The 16,757-nt window shown below is 48.5% G+C and overlaps 1 protein-coding gene across 3 annotated transcripts in view; it reads left to right on the top strand.

Annotated features, from left to right (window-relative positions):
• OTOA (otoancorin) overlaps positions 1–16,757 on the top strand; it is a 60,155-nt gene that overhangs the window by 11,426 nt on the left and 31,972 nt on the right. For all 3 annotated transcript variants that reach the window (XM_077316714.1, XM_077316715.1, XM_077316716.1), the window contains exons 8-20: positions 519–754; positions 1,929–2,032; positions 3,941–4,047; positions 4,915–5,054; positions 6,731–6,854; positions 7,347–7,562; positions 7,934–8,101; positions 8,677–8,808; positions 9,628–9,683; positions 11,774–11,891; positions 14,147–14,220; positions 14,406–14,541; positions 15,876–16,066. In XM_077316714.1, coding sequence (XP_077172829.1) covers positions 519–754; positions 1,929–2,032; positions 3,941–4,047; positions 4,915–5,054; positions 6,731–6,854; positions 7,347–7,562; positions 7,934–8,101; positions 8,677–8,808; positions 9,628–9,683; positions 11,774–11,891; positions 14,147–14,220; positions 14,406–14,541; positions 15,876–16,066 — 1,802 coding nt within the window. The remainder of the gene's footprint in view (positions 1–518; positions 755–1,928; positions 2,033–3,940; positions 4,048–4,914; positions 5,055–6,730; positions 6,855–7,346; positions 7,563–7,933; positions 8,102–8,676; positions 8,809–9,627; positions 9,684–11,773; positions 11,892–14,146; positions 14,221–14,405; positions 14,542–15,875; positions 16,067–16,757) is intronic.

The following is a 16,757-nucleotide window of genomic DNA, read 5'->3' as shown; positions in this document are numbered from 1 at the left end:
GGCCCTGCCCCTGTGGCAACCATTTTATGATTGGCCCTGCCCCTGTGGCAGCCATTTTATGATTGGCCCTGCCCCTGTGGCAGCCATTTTATGCTTGACTCTGTCCCCATGGCAACAGTTTTATGTCTGGCCCTGCCCCTGTGGCAGCCATTTTATGATTGGCCCTGTCCCCATGGCAACAGTTTTATGACTGTCCCTGTCCCTAGGGCAGCCATTTTGTGATGGTACCTATTAAGCTTTATCAAAAATGTAAAAATCTCCAGCGGGCTGAACAAGGTCGCTATACCACACTGGTGCTTTTCCCACCAGCTCACTTTAGACGGTAGCCTCAGCAGGTCTGCTGTATAAAGTGTGTGGGGAAAATAGTCTCTCAAAAGGAATCAGGACTCTGAATAAAGACGTCTCCCCTGAGCTACATGGATCTCAGAAAAAGTGCCCTGTATTTCTACATTCGTTGGGACCAGTCCGTCTTAAATAATTTTTTTAAAACTACAGTGAAATGTACTCTCTGCTTACAGGAGCTGGGAAATATCGTCCTGGACCTAGCTGGGATAAGAGAGAAGGTTTTCCAAAGTCCCGGAGGAAACAGGACCCTGTTCCTAATTACCCTGGAGAGGTGTTTTCTGACTCTGAACTCCATGGAATGCGTGGATATCTTGAGCCAAGTCCTGCGAGGTTCTCCAATGACTTATCTCCAGCGCCATACCGTAGCATATCTCCCGCAAGATCTTCAGGGAGACGCATTTCGGAACCTGTAAGAATTCCGTAGCCTACTTCTGTCTTCAGTTTTGGGCACCCCAGTTGAAGAGGGATGTAGAGAGACTGGAGCGTGTCCAGAGGAGGGCAACAAGGATGGTGAGGGGTTTGGAGACCAAGACGCATGAGGAAAGGTTGGGGGAGCTTGGTCTGTTTGGCCTGGAGAGGAGGCGACTGAGAGAGGATCTGATAACTATTTTCAAGTATTTAAAAGACTGCCATGTAGAGGATGGAGCAGAGTTGTTCTCTCTTGCCCCGGAGGGACAGACCAGAACAAATGGGATGAAATTAATTTAAAGGAAATTCTATCTAAATATCCGGAAGAGGTTCCTGACAGTCAGAGCGGTTCCTCAGTGGAACAGGCTTCCTCGGGAGGGGGAGGGTTCTCCATCTTTGGAGATTTTTAAACAGAGGCTGGAGATCCATCTGACGGAGAGGCTGATTCTGTGAAGGCTCAAGGGGGTGGCAGGTGACAGTGGATGAGCAAGAGGGTTGTGAGTGTCCTGCATAGTGCAGGGGGTTGGACTAGATGACCCATGAGGTTCCTTCCAACTCTATGATTCTATTATTCTTTTGCCGCAAATAAGTAGTTATTCTAGACTAGGCTTTCTTGACAGCCCTGGAAGGGCGGGTGTCAATTGATTTTTAATACATTTTTGAATTTTGTTTTTTAGTTGTTATTTATCGGGTGATATGACCATATATAGTCATGTCGACCCAACCACCCCCCTCCCCAAAATGGCCAATGATGCAGAGGGTGGAAAAGGGAGGGACCCTGGGTGGGCTACACTCCCCAAACATATCCTGCACCAGGGGTAGGCCAACTGTGGCCCTCCAGATGTCCATGGACTACAATTCCCATGAGCCCCTGCCAGCATTTGCTGGCAGGGGCTCATGGGAATTGCAGTCCATGGACATCTGGAGGGCCGCAGTTTGCCTTCCCCTATCCTGCACAATCACATCCCTTCTGGGGTTTCTTGAAGTTCTCAACAACAAAAAAAATGGAGAAAGCCTGCTTCGGACATTTTAAAATGGGGCCTCAGAAGCCATTTTGGCTCTAGCCTCTCTTTTGTTTGTTTTCAAAGTCCCTGAAGATTCTTGGCTAAAGTAGCGCTACTGAAAGAAAGGAGCAGGGATAATGTATCCGCCAATTGCCTCTTTTGCCTTTTTAGGACAACGGTATTCAAAGAGCTGTACGACAGAATAACAGCAAGTGCACAACGAGCTCTTTATGACTGGATGACACAGATCCTGCAGAAATCCTACAACGACAGCGGTAGGTTCAACAGAAGTAAACAATGGGCTGCCGTCAAGGGGGGGCACACTCCCATCGGGAAGAGGGATTGTTTTAGACATGGGTTTGACACGAGGGGTGGACTGACCCTACCCACCTGGCCAGCCAAGACAGAAATATGTCTTCTTCAGGTGCCCAGCAGCTGGATTTTGTGTTGTTATTGATGTTGTTAGTTGCGAAGTCGTGTCCGACCCATTGCGGCCCCCTGGACAATGATCCTCCAGGCCTTCCTGTCCTCTCCCATTCCCCGGAGTCCATTTAAGTTTGCACCGACTGCTTCAGTGACTCCATCCAGCCACCAAATTCTCTGTCGTCCCCTTCTTCTTTTGCCCTCGATCGCTCCCAGCATCAGGCTCTTCTCCAGGGAGTCCTTCCTTCTCATGAGGTGGCCAGAGTATTTGAGTTTCATCTTCAGGATCTGGCCTTCTAAGGAGCAGGCAGGGCTGATCTCCTCTAGGACTGACCGGTTTGTTCGCCTTGCAGTCCAAGGGACTCGCAAGAGTCTTCTCCAGCACCAGAGTTCAAAAGCCTCAATTCTTTGACGCTCGGCCTTCCTTATGGTCCGACTTTCGCAGCCATACATTGCAACTGGGAAGACCATAGCCAAAGTATTTGAGTTTCGTCTTCAGGATCTGGCCTTCTAAGGAGCAGTCAGGATTTTGTAGGGTGAGATTAAGACAGGAAGGGCCTATCTTGATCTCGCAAGGCCATGCTGGTAGCATAGATGAGGGCTGTACAAGGTTTGTGCTGGCAGTGGGGAGACCTGAGTTCAAATCTCTGCTGGCGGGGACTCATGGGGATTGTAGTCCATGGGCATCTCGAGATTTGAGTTTGAACATCCCTGCCCTATGGGGTCACCTGAAGTTGGCTGTAAATTGACAGCACTTCCACCACCAATTAAACAATACCCTGGATAGCTGCAATTTGATGGCACTGTCCACACACAGATATGAACAGGACTATGTGAACTTACCAAAGGATCTTCCTCTCCACAAAACTGGCCTGATGCGGACTGAGCATGTAGTGTAGTGGTTTGGTGGAGTGGTTAGGAGTGCAGACTTCTAATCTGGCATGCCGGGTTCGATTCCCCGCCCCCCCACATGCAGCCAGCTGGGTGACCTTGGGCTCGCCACGGCACTGATAAAACTGTTCTGACCGAGCAGCGATATCATGGCTCTTTCAGCCTCACCCACCCCACAGGGTGTCTGTTGTGGGGAGAGGAAAGGGAAGGCAAATGTCAGCCGCTTTGAGCTTCCTTCAGGTAGGGAAAAGCGGCATATAAGAACCAACTCTCATTCTTCTTCTTCTTCTTCTTCTTCTTCTCCTCCTCCTCCTCCTCCTCCTCCTTCCTTCCTTCCTTCCTTCTTCTCCTCCTCCTCCTCCTTCCTTCCTTCCTTCCCTTCTTCTTCTTCTTCTTCTTCTTCTTCTTCTTCTTCTTCTTCTTCTTCTTCTTCTTCTTCTTCTTCTTCTTCTTCCTTCCTTCCTTCCTTCCTTCCTTCTTCTCCTCCTCCTCCTCCTTCCTTCCTTCCTTCCTTCCTTCCTTCCCTTCTTCTTCTTCTTCTTCTTCTTCTTCTTCTTCTTCTTCTTCTTCTTCTTCTTCTCCTCCTTCCTTCCTTCCTTCCTTCCTTCCTTCCTTCCTTCCTTCTTCTTCTTCTTCTTCTTCTTCTTCTCATAATTGTTGTTTTCTGACAGCCAAAGAGGGATGGAGATAGGGCAGCTTGCAAATATCTTCCAGTACCCCAGAGGGGCAAATTTAGCCCAGAAAGGGGAAATTTCTCAGTTTCCCCCCCAACCTCTCCCCAGTCACGACTCTTTATGGGGCCCCAACTTGTTTTGTTGACAAGGACAGTTCTCACTGCCTTGAGTATTTTATTCTGTGCGGTTCCCCAGAGACAGAGAACTCTACCTCGTGGGTCAGTGCAGAAAACCTGGGCATTCTGGGAAGGTACGTGGTTCACCTCCCACTGGAAGACATCAGGAAAATTGACTCTAACGAAGTAAGTAAAAACAAAGGGCTACAAAATAGCATTTATTTTGCAATATGCAACAACCACCCCACACGGTTCCGGGGAGGGATCTCAGTTGACCAGAGGGTTGACATGTTCAGAACCATGTGATGGGGCTGGGGTGGGGGGGTTAACCGTTTTACTTTCACGAGTGCCGGGAGGATAATCCGGGTCACAGAAAGGGTGTGTCGTTGTCCTAAACAGAGTTGCACCCTCCAACGCATATTGGCTTCCTGGGCATTGCAAAGGTGTAAACCAGGGGTAGTCAAACTGCGGCCCTCCAGATGTCCATGGACTACAATTCCCAGGAGCCCCCTGCCAGCGAATGCTGGCAGGGGCTTCTGGGAATTGTAGTCCATGGACATCTGGAGGGCCGCAGTTTGACTACCCCTGGTGTAAACTCTGTCGTTATCAGCTGTAAAGCATCTTCGCACTCCCTTTAAATGCCCTCCCGCCTTTGCAGGCCGAGCTTTGCTTGTGAGATGGAGGGTTACACTTGCTGACTATTCCAAAGCTCCTGGAGTGGGCGGGGCTCTGCCTGGAGGATTCGGAACGTCCAACACATTATTGGAAGGACACTCATTCCTTTACATTGCATAGATTGCCTTGAACGAAATCCTAACCACAACGCCCAGCTTTTAGCCCAGTCTGAAGTTCTTCTAGAAAGCCAGTCAAGATGTACAGAATTCATGCCAAAACGGACCTTGTGTTCACCGTTTTCTAACATCCTGACGGTACTTTGGGTAGCCAAGGAGCTATACCAGGTCTTTTGTAGGCAATTGTGCTTAATGTGAATATGATCACTTCCTGTTAATCTTGGTTCCTTGTAACCGCCTCCCTTATCTGTACTATGATTAGATGAGGCTGTTCATCGGTTATGACAACGCAACCAAGCAGCTAGATACCGTGTATGACATCACGCCGGGCCACGCGCAGGCCTTCTTGGAAAGAATCAACGCCTCGGGATTTGACATGAGAAACACATCGACTCTCTATAGGCAAGGAAATGTTTCCCGTCATCTTCTCAGATGCCTTTTAGAGTGGCTCTTTTGCAGCTTGGCTGTGGGGAAAAGGAGTGTCTAGACCAGGGGTAGTCAAACTGCCGCCCTCCAGATGTCCATGGGCTACAGTTCCCATGAGCCCCTGCCAGCGTTCGCGGGGGCCCTGCCAGCGTTCGCAAGCATTAACTCTTGACAGTCTGTTGTAGGTTTTCCAGGCTGTGTAGCCATGGTCTGCCTGTGATCGCAGAAGCCTCCAGTTAGAGCAGCCTTTTACAAGCTTTTGACTGTGGAGGGGCCCCTGAAATTATTTTCCGGACTTCGAGGAGCCCCGGAAGTGATGTCATCTGGCCACGCCTCCCTGCCACACCCCCGGGAGTGACGTCACTCCCCTTTGCCCTCTGTTTGCTCCCTCCTGCCACCTGTACTACTACTTTAGTGTAGGCTGGAAAGAAAAGTAGGAGCTGAGAAGACAGTTTGGGCCATCCCCATGGGAAGGTGGCCATGGCAGAAGCTGGGGATGGAAAGACCGAGGGAGGGAGGGAGGGAGGGAGAGAGAGAGGGGGGAGAAGGGGGGAAGCCTCCTGCCTGCACTGCCTCGATTAAACTGGAGTGTCCCAGCTCCCCTAACAGATGCCATGGCTTTGTTCGTCACAAGGTGGGGCAGCGTGCAATCCTGAGAGGAATGGGGAGAAAAGGAGTAGGCAAGGCCAAGTCCAGGCAGGAAAGGAAAGGAAAGGCCGCAGGCCTCCTTCAGAGCTCCCCAAGGGTCTATTGACCCCTGCTTGGGCATCCCTTGGGATAGGCTATGGAAACAATTCCCTCTGTTAAAATTGGATCAGAATGGGTATGTTCTTAATGTACTCCAGAGTGCCAGAATCCCAGTTACTCTGCCATGTGGCTTGTAATTGATTTCTGTGGTTGATGGCTGAAGCTGCCCGGCCTGGGATGTTCCCCAGTTCCTGTCTCCGTTCGCAGCTCAAGGCCGAATTCTCTAGCTTGTGTTTTATGGCTGAAGCTTCCCATAAGAAAGCTGTGCGATGCCCTTGCTTCACTGAGCCTAGCAGCTAGATCAGGGGTAGTCAAACTGCGGCCCTCCAGACGTCCATGGACTACAATTCCCATGAGACCCTGCCAGCAAATGCTGGCAGGGTCTCATGGGAATTGTAGTCCATGGACATCTGGAGGGCCGCAGTTTGACTACCCCTGACCAAGATTATAGGAATGTTTGGTCTTCCTTTGAAACACGAGTCATCCCCTTCCCATGGGAGGGAGGGAAGGGGATGAGCCTGTGTTTTATATATGTGAACCCTTGCATGTATCTTCAGTTCTCCCTGAGCTTCCTGCCGGATATCTTTGCTTGAGAATAAAGTAACTTTCCAAAACAGAAGTCTGCTTGCCTTCAACTCCAGAACTCTGGTGCAGAGGCATCTAGTGTAGCTCCTGGAAAAGCTTTTTCAAGCATTCCTTATCACAGGGAGGGAGTCTGTGCTTGCACACCCTGCTGCATTCATGCCCATCCCCCCAGTTGCGCATTGATGTATAGGCATGTAGTGCCCATTCTTGGCATCTTGGTGTTGCTGTCGTTTTGCTGGAAACACTTTGCTACCTGTGGGCTGCCTGGTGTGCACACGGACGACGTCTGCAGCTGCTGATGTCTACCTTGTCTCACACAGGCTGGGCTTGCTTGTTTGTTTTTACGACGACCTGGAGCAGATGGATGCCACCGTGGCCCGCGTTTTACTGCACCAGATGATTAAATGTAACCAGCTGCAAGGCTTTCAAGCAGGAATCCAAAAGGTGAGGAGGGAACATTCCTTGTTGGTGCAAAATTACTATTTTTAAAACTAGCTTCAAAGCCCGTTCTTAAGGGTCTCCTCCCCTGGCCCCCAACCAGGCATCTTGAGATAGCTTTGGGCTGCAGCTTGCAGCTGGATCAAGTAGGGCGGGCGGGGGCTGGCCCAGAACAGAGCTCTTTAGCAGGCAGTCAGCAGGCTGGGAGGCCCTCGTTAGTAGGCCCTGCTTAGCAGTTAGTAGGCCCAAGCTAGCAGACCAAGAGGCCCTCGTTAGCAGGCCCTCCACCACGACCCTTTGGCCAGGGCCCTCTCTCCTTACCTGCTACTGGCTTCAGGCACTGAGGTGCGTCTGAGAGCAAAGAGGCTAGAGTCCAGGGACAGAGGGCGGGAGCTGCAGGGGCCTGCTGATTGGTGGCTTATTTGAGAAACAATGGACAGGCAAGCTCAGAAAACACGCCTTGGCGTGTTCCCTTCAATGTGCTGTTTGCAATTTCAGCTCAAATCTCAGCTTCTCGACGTTGCCATGGAAAACCAAACCTTGAACGAGACCCTCGGGTTGCTCTCTGACGCGGTCGTGGGATTGACGTCCGGCCAGCTGGACTCTCTCTCCCCCGAAGCTGTGCACAATGCAATTTCAACATTGAACCAAGTCTCCGGATGGGCGAAGAGTCAGCTGGTGATCTTAGCCAGCAAGTACCTTGCCTATGAAAAGGTACGTCCTGAAGGATTTTGTCATAAGCGGGGCATGACAAAACCAGGTTGCAGTGTTGGCTCTTCGGAGCAAAACTGTCTGGAGTAACCAAACCATAGATTTACGAAGAACAGCTTTAAGTCTCCTGTGTGCAACAGTGTCAAAGGTTAGCGTCTATGTCCTGTTGGTTGTCCCTCCAGAACAATGGGTCAGGCGCTTTGTGTAACAGCTCCAGATGGGTAGCCATGCTAGGTTGGTTGCAGAAGAGCAAGATTCCAGCCCAGTAGCATCTTAAAGACCAAGAAGATTCCCAGGGTAAACAGGGTGCTTGATCAGAAGGACAACGGGTCTGGTCCACAAGACTGTGCTTATGGGCTTTGCTCTCCCCATAGGCGCTGTCGTTTCATAACATCAGTCAAATGGGCGCTTTGGTGACGGGGATCACTGCTGAGGCTTTCCACAGCATGAACCCCAAAGAGCTCTCCCAGGTGATCAGAGGCGCGCTGGCTCAACACGCATCTGATCTCTCTCCAGCACAACAGCAAGGGATCCTCCGGAAGGTAATGGATTTTCTGTGTTTCCGGGTCTCTGATCTCTAGCTCTGATAGGAATTCAGGGGATTGTGGCCTCCTAGCATACAGAGCCTTATATTTTCTCAGCCTCTTTTGCTCATTGGCTGGTCACAGACTTTGGGGCATTTGGTTCTTTCCGTTTTAGTTGCCAAAAATGCAGGAATCCTCGACAGTATAAAGCAGGGGTAGTCAAACTGCGGCCCTCCAGATGTCCATGGACTACAATTCCCAGAAGCCCCCTGCCAGCATTCGCTGGCAGGGGGCTCCTGGGAATTGTAGTCCATGGACATCTGGAGGGCCGCAGTTTGACTACCCCTGGTATAAAGGATGGCTTCCCTAAGAAAGCTAGCAGATGGGGGAAACACCAGTCTGAAACAGAAGCTGCCCTCAGGATATTAGTCTGGTGTCAGGCTCCAGTTGATTTCCCCCAATAAGCAGGCTCTTGGTCGAAGAAATCCCTTTATTGAAAGTCCGTTCTTCTTGCAAAAATGAAAGGGAGCTGCATAAGATGATGAGGTGTGCTGGGTTGTCCCCTGAATGTTCTCCTCATGAACCTTCTGTAGATGGTTGCATCGTCATCGGTGATGACTGACATCCAAGGAGCCTTCTTCAAAGAAGTGTCTCTCCTTGATTTATGGAAGGAAGACGGCTTCAACGCTTCACTGGTGAAAGACAAAGAACTAAAGCCCAGTCAGGTACTTCGGGCTGGTAGAATTTTGCTATAGATTTAAAGACGCAAGGATAGCCAGCTTAGGCCTGGACTTGGGACGGCTTGATCTCCCAGCAAGCTGGTGAATGGTCTCTCTAGGCTAGCAAGCGAAAGGATTCTCCCAGAGAGGCCATCTGAAAGCCGTTCCAGTGCACCAGAGCTGAGTACTCAGACCAGAACAATCAGTTGTGTAGGACCCAGGGAGAGTCTGTTGGCTCACTGATTCACCTGACTGCAATATCATAGCTGCAATATCATGGCCATCAACAGTGGTTGTGCTGAAGAGCCATAGAGAGCAGTTGGGCTGTTCCCTCATCTAGCAAGAGTTGTCCCCTCCCGCATCTTAGATCAAGGACCCCACCATAGAATCATAGAGTTGGAAGGGACCTCCTGGGTCATCTAGTCCAACCCCCTGCACTGTGCAGGACACTCACGTCCCTCTCGCTCATCCACTGTCACCTGCCACCCCCTTGAGCCTTCACAGAATCAGCCTCTCCGTCATATGGCTAATCCAGCCTCTGTTTAAAAACCATCCTAAGAGATGGTTCAAGCTGACCTAACTGATTTTTTTCTAGTCCTTGCTGCTGTTTGGCTTAATTTGTGAATTTATTTATTTTTGGATTAATACCCTGCCCTTCCCTGGAAGCTGAGGGTGCTTAGATTGTGATGTTTTGATGTTTTGTGGTTCATACTTTCTATAATGCTGCCTACCTCTTTGGCAACTGGTACTTGAGAAATAGTGTGAAAAAATAACAAATATATTTAATAAGCTCTTCCTATCCACGGTCCTGTATCTTAATTTCAGGCCTTGTTTCTGTATGAATTGTTGTCAAGGAAGACTCCTCCTTCCGACCTATTAAGGTAAGAACACCAGTCTAGGTTCCCCTTCTGTGTGTTTGCGTCCATCCATGGTCAAAGTATGGTGGTGGCCATTATGGGGTTGGATCCTATGGGACCATTCTTCCCGGAGAGAGGTTTTCAGTCTGGCAAAAGGAGGCTTCCCCTGAGGCATCAAGGAAAAGATTCCACTGCTGTTGAGAATCATAGAATCATAGAGGTGGAAGGGACCTCCTGGGTCATCTAGTCCAACCCCCTGCACAATGCAGGACACTCACAACCCAACTGCTCATTCGCTGTCACCTGCCACCCCCTTAATCCTTCACAGAATCAGCCTCTACGTCAGATGGCTCTCCAGCCTCTGTTTAAAAATGTCCAAAGATGGAGAACCCACCACCTCCCGAGGAAGCCTGTTCCACTGAGAAACCTCTGTAATTGTCAGGAACTTCTTCTGGATGTTTAGATGGAATTTCTTTTGCATTAATTTCATCCCATTCGTTCTGGTCTGTCCCTCTGGGGCAAGAGAGAACAATTCTGCTCCATCCTCCATATGGCAGCCTTTTAAATACTTGAAGATGGCTATCAGATCCCCTCTCAGTCGTCTCCTCTCCAGGCTAAACAGACCAAGCTCCCCCAACCTTTTTTCATACGTCTTGGTCAAATGGTCAAATGATGGGCAAGATTGAACCCATTTTTCCCACAGATCTGGCTCAAGTGTCTATGATGAACGACTCTGTGCACATCGGTCCATAGTAGAGCATCAGCTTGGCATTAAAATATATATATATATTTGGAGGAAGGAGATCTCAGCCTCAACCTTTGAAAGCTCATGCCCCCTGAGTGTGTCAACCATGCAGTCAAAGTTTTATGCTCCACGCATAGGTAGGAAGATGGACACAGGGAGTTCACACCAGGGGTTCATAAACCGGCGCACAAATTAAGTTTTCCACTGATAGAATCAGACGAACAGAAGCACTTGTAGCCAGGACTGTATATTACTCTTTTCCTCGTGTCCTCCCTGGGGCATGCACAATCAGGTTTGCTTGCTTTTTATTTCGATTGAGCTCACAGACCCATCCGTTGATTCCAATAACAGCGATACAATTCCTAAAGATACAACTGCACTGGGATGACATGCGCCGCATGTATATTTTGTCTGCCTCCTGAAAGAGACAATAAATCTTATCGCGCTTTCCCAAGAGAAGAGAAAAGAGGTTGTAAAGCTTGCAATGTGTCAGAGAGCATGTTTCAGGACTTGAAAGGAAAGGAAATTTGTCTGATTCTTTAAGTTTATCTTTGCAGAACATGTAAGATGTAATTATTATTATTAGATTTATTCCCCGCCACTCCCTTGTGGCTCGTGGCGGGTTACAACATCCTAAAATCCCCATTAAAACCCCATTAAAACAATAATTACATTCCCAGTAATGTGGGCCCCACGCTTCCATTGGCCCCACGGGGTGCCTCCCCCCATGGATCAGGCCATAGCCTCTATTCTCCCCCGCTTTCCCCTCTTTAAGGTCACTTGGAGTGACACCCCTTTCCACTGTGGGGGGCCCTTCTGCCCATAGTCCAGCTGCTCCTGTCACAATTCTCCTCTGCTAGGGCCCCACAAATTCTTAACCTGGCTCTGATGCTGTGGCCCCACGAATCCTTAAACCGTTCCCAGGCACAGGGATGGGATTTGGTGGTTTCCCCATTGCAGGGGCAGCTGCAGGTGGCAGTAGCAGGATTCCCTACGGTTTCCCTGCCCCGACGGTCCTCCCCCCCCCCCCCCCAGGCACCAGAGCTTTTGCCGGTTGTCTTTAAAATCAGCAGTCAACTATCAGCATAAGAATATACTGTTGTAGCAATAGATGTCACAGTTTCTCTGGACTCCCAGCTTTCATTTTTTGAAGTGGCTCTGTGATAGAATATCTGCTTGACCTGCAGAAGGTCCCAGGTTCAATCTCCAGCATCTCCAGTTTAAAGGAGCAGGTAACAGGCGATGTGAAATACACTTCTGCCTGATACCTTTTAGCAATTATTAAACGATTCCATATTTTTCCTTAAACCCTTGTGCTAGATCGGGTCAGCACTAACTTTGTATGTACATATTATTTTTTACAAACCAGCATTGGCCAGTTGGTGAAAGGAGTAACCTGTCGACAGATTGAAAGCATGAGCACCGTCTCGTTCCTAAACCTTTTTCAAGTTTTTGAAAAGAATCTGCATTTACTTTCACCATACCAGGTAAAAACCCAAACCTTCTGCCTGTTTTATGGTAAGGCGAGGTACATGAGGACAAGACCACACAAAGAACTGTGCTATCAGGATTACGCTATAATGCGAACAGAGGGTTTTTTAGAAAAATGGAGCAGGCGGTGGGTGGTTTTTTTACGCGTAGAATCATAGAATCGTAGAATCCTAGAGTTGGAAGGGGCCACACAGGCCATCTAGTCCAACCCCCTGCTCAACGCAGGATCATAGAATCACAGAATCATAGAGTTGGAAGGGGCCATACAGGCCATCTAGTCCAACCCTGTGCTCAATGCAGGATCAGCCCTAAGCATCCTAAAGCACCCAAGATGCGTAGCAACAATGTCTATGCAGGAGGTGGAAATAGAGGCAGGAAACAACTCCAAATCCCTGAATTCCTCGTAAACAAACAAAACGTGAATTGCAGCATGGAGGAAAACTGAAATTGGGAAGCTGAGAATGCAGGGTGAGCAGGCAAGAAATTTGGATCTGGGCTGTTGGCGGGAGCATTTTGTGTCGAATTTTTAACTTCCTTCAGGAGTTGAAAACCACCAATGCAGGGATTTGGTTTGCTGCGGAAACCATCTGACCCGTCCCTTAAAAAATGACATTTAGGTCCGATCTGGCATAACGAATGAGTTTGACACCTCTGGTTTAGATGGTGATTCTTTGTAGTGGGAAATACTTTTAAAAAGACCGCCTACCTAATCAGACTACACTACAGTGGCAGTCGATCGGTGCTGCAGAGAGGTGTTTTTATCTTGTTGACAAGCAATCTGAGAGCTCAATTTACAACTATGCTGCCGTAAATGCATAGACTCTGGTGTTGCTGCACAAAGGAGGAGAATACCTAGAGTGGAAAAGCCAGCAAATAAGCCATCCAGGTTTACAACCTTTGCTTGCTCAGTGGCTATTATTTCAGGTGGGGTGGCTGTGCTGGTCAGCGGTAGAAGAGGACGGCCCATTCCGCACAAGGATCAATGGGGCAAATGGCTTGGAGAAAGAAATAACGGAATTTAAAATAGTGGAATTCGGCGTAATGCATACCTGCCTTTGTAGTGGAATCCAGTAGCGTTTCAATCGTTTCCCACAGGTTTCCGGTCTCGACAAAAATCGCTAGAAAGGAAGTGATTTTTTCCGTGCTTTGTCCCGCCCCTGGCCGTCAATCAAACGAGCAGCCAATGGGCGGTTGTTACCATGCTCCGGAAAAGCCCCTTTCCCTTTAAGAACAGTTTTTTTAAAAAAAAAGAAAAACACACATTGCAACGAATATGCCTTGATTCCTTGCTTCCTCCTAACGTAGAGACCCATCTAGCTGGCAACTGGCGTGTGAGCTGCCGATTCATCGCCATGCTCCCCCGAGTGAAACCCCTCCCCCGTGCACGGGCACGATTTTCGGCCGAAAATAAAGGGAACTTGCAAACGGGGCTGTGTTGTGCTAGGTGACTTAGGGGAGCCTTAAAGCAGCTCTGTGGAGGGACTGCAACCAGAGAAGCCTCGCTGGGTGAATGAAGGCTCACCGGCTCATTGCTCCAAGAAAAAATGATGGCGACCGCTTCGCCGGAAGTTCAGAGGAGAGAGCCAGGGGGAGGGACTTTGCTGAAACCGCAACAATGGGAACGCACAGGTCTTTTTCGCTAGTGTTGCAGATTGTTTGCAAGAGTGTAGCACTTTTCGGAGGGTGAATCCACTTTTCTGGATGTCCCTTTAAGCGCTACAACGAATCGCTTTTTGCGGATCGGTTTCAGGAGTGTGGCAGACGTCGTGCATAACTGCAAATTAGTAGCATTTACAATTTGCCACACTCCTGCTACATTTAACTTGTGCGGAATGGGCCGACATTTTGAGTCCAGGAGCGATTTAAAGACTTTGAAAGCAACATTTTCAGGTTATAAACTTTTGAGAGACAAAGCTCCTTCTGTCAGATGGGATTCGAACCTTACTCTTAGATTGACGGGTGGGTGGGAAGGAAGGAAGGAAGGAAGGAAGGAAGGAAGGAAGGAAGGAGAAACAGGCACAGAAGGAAGGAAGGAAGGAACGAAGGAAGGAAGGAAGGAACAATAATCTACAGCTCTGCAATTCAAGTTCAGCATTTTATGAAGGGAGCTTTGATTTGAAAGCTTATCCCCTGGGACTTTTTTGGTCTTTAAGGTGCTACTGGAATTGAATCTAGCTCGCCTACAATTTGGAAACAGAAAGTCAGGTAGTTTATAAAAATATTTTCTTTTTCTTTTTTTTTCAAATTCCAGATCAATTGTTTGGCATGGAAATTTTGGCGTATCTCCAACATATCCCTCCCTCCCTATCTCTTCTCTGTGCTCCCGTAAGTTGATCTTTTTAAACTGCTTTTCAAACGTAATTGTTTCCCCCTTCACGATTTCAGTGGTGGGGAAAGCATGATGGAAAATAAAGGTGCTTTTGTGCTCCACTCAAAAAGCTCGATTCCTTTCTTCATCTATTGGCTCTATAGCTCTATTTCGCCTTCTTCATCTTCTATCTTTCCTTTAGTGCTGAATATCTGGACTCTCTTGTGGGACCTCTCTGTATCCCTTTTGTGAACAGCCTGGGGAAAGTTGAACTGGATCGCCTTGTTGTCAGTGAGCACAAGAAGACAATGATCCTGCAAAAAGTCCAGGAATGCCTGGTGAGGATTGGGGATGGGGATGAAGCTGATCTATATATCCCTGGAGGGGCGGTGGGAGGGGCGGGGAAACGAGGGGTTGAAAAAGGACATGCCTTGGAAGTTCCATGTTTTCAAACTCAACTACCAGGCATATGGGAGTTTAAAGGAATGTTTTAAGCCTTCTTCCTCTGACATTTTCCCAAATTGAAAAGAGAGCATCTGTTTGGCCTTTTAGGGTAAACCAGGCTTTTTCAACCCCGGTTTTGTGAAATCCTGGGGTTTCCTGATAGCCCGGGAAGGGTTTCCGGAATGGGTGGGAGTGAAATCCTGTTAAATATTCATTCATTCATTCATTCATTCATTCATTCATTCATTCATATACTGCCCTCCCCAAGGCTTAGGGTGGTATACATAAAACAAGGGAATGAATGAATGAATGAATGAATGAATGAATGAATGAATGAATGATATATGGTCATGTGCACCCTCCAATTGGCCAATGATGGACCTGTAGGGGGGGAAGGGGAGGGGCCCTGGGTGGGCATGTACAACCATGCTTCCCAACCATATTCTGCACAATCACTCCACTTCTGGAATTTCTTGAAGCCTGAAGAATATTTCAGGGGTTCCGCAACAGTAGAAAAGTCGAGCGAGATTGTGGTAAACATTTATGAACACACTAGTGTCAAAGCCTATTATGGGCTTTCAAAGGGGTGGCAGGCAGGCTCCAAACTCCACACACCCCCGGCTCCATCCCAGCAGGGCCGCAAAGCCCTGTCGCTGCCTCTCTCCTCGTGAGCGACAATGGAGGCCGCAGCCACAAGGCTTCTAGCAGGCAAGGAGGGAGGGCGGGAGCTGGAGGGGGAGGGCCAATCAGGGTGGACCTGGACGGACAGGGCCCCGGACAGTCTCCTCCCAGGAGGCTGTTTCCCAAATATATAAGGGAGCGAAATAGTGTTAAGGATGAGTTTACCCCAATATTAGTGCTTCAAGGCCTTTATTGAATTTGTGACCCGATAAAAGGCACCTCAGGGAGCCTCTTGTGGCGCAGGGTGGTAAGGCAGCAGACATGCATCCTGAAAGCTCTGCCCACGAGGCTGGGAGTTCAATCCCAGCAGCCGGCTCAAGGTTGACTCAGCCTTCCCTCCTTCCGAGGTCGGTAAAATGAGGACCCAGCTTGCTGGGGGGTAAACGGTGATGACTGGGGAAGGCACTGGCAAACCACCCCGTATTGAGTCTGCCATGAAAACGCTGGAGGGCGTCACCCCAAGGGTCAGACATGACTCGGTGCTTGCCCAGGGGATACCTTTACCTTTTCCTTAAAAGGCAACTCATCTGTTGCATCCTTATTTCAGAACGGTTCACTGGTTGATGAATACGACATCGACCTTCTGGGAAATCTCATCTGCCATTTACCCCCCGCATTAATTTGTGATGGAATCTCACCGGAAACCATGATGACTGCTCTTCACCAGTTCAGGCAGTGTCAGCAGCTTAACTATGAACAGAAGATGGAAATCAAACACAGGTTGATTGAAATATATGGGTAAGAGAGAGACACACACAATCGTATTTGTGTTATTTCTAGTCCGCCCTTGTCTCTGGGGCTCAAAGCAGATTTCTCAGAGTGAGTCAACACAATCCTAGAATCCTAGAATCATAGAGTTGGAAGGAGCCTCCTGGGTCATCTAGTCCAACCCCCTGCACTATGCAGGACACTCACAACCCATTTTGGTCATGTCCGCCAATAAACGTTTAACAATTTAATAGATAAATAGATAAAAATTAGATGCTGGTCAATGAACGTAAATAAATACATCATAATAATATAAAAAATAGTTTACTCCCAGCCATTCGGGAAATCTTTCCAAAGCCATCAAGAAACCCCAGGGTTTCACAAAACCCTGGTTGATAAGTTTCGGGCTTTGAATTCTAAAACACTTTATCTGCAGCTTTATCCAGTTCAATATTTGTTTGGCACCTTCTTTAAATGTGAGCCCCAAAACATGCAGTTTTTAAAAGACTTGGAAAACTGCTGCAAGGGGATACAGTTCCATAAAGTCACGAATCTCCAACCAGTTTGCTCATTTTTCCCCAAGTTTAATCCTTGGGCAGATCATGTTAGGGAGAGAGAGAGAATTAAGTTTATGGTGCAGCCATAGGTCCTTCCAAAGTACAAAAAGACAATAAAAGCAGGTTACAGCTCATACACAGATCATCAAAACCAGCCATCCCCC

This window comes from Paroedura picta, chromosome 17 (assembly GCF_049243985.1).
Source record: "Paroedura picta isolate Pp20150507F chromosome 17, Ppicta_v3.0, whole genome shotgun sequence".
Taxonomy (NCBI): domain Eukaryota; kingdom Metazoa; phylum Chordata; class Lepidosauria; order Squamata; family Gekkonidae; genus Paroedura; species Paroedura picta.
This window is presented reverse-complemented; position numbering and strand designations above follow the sequence as displayed.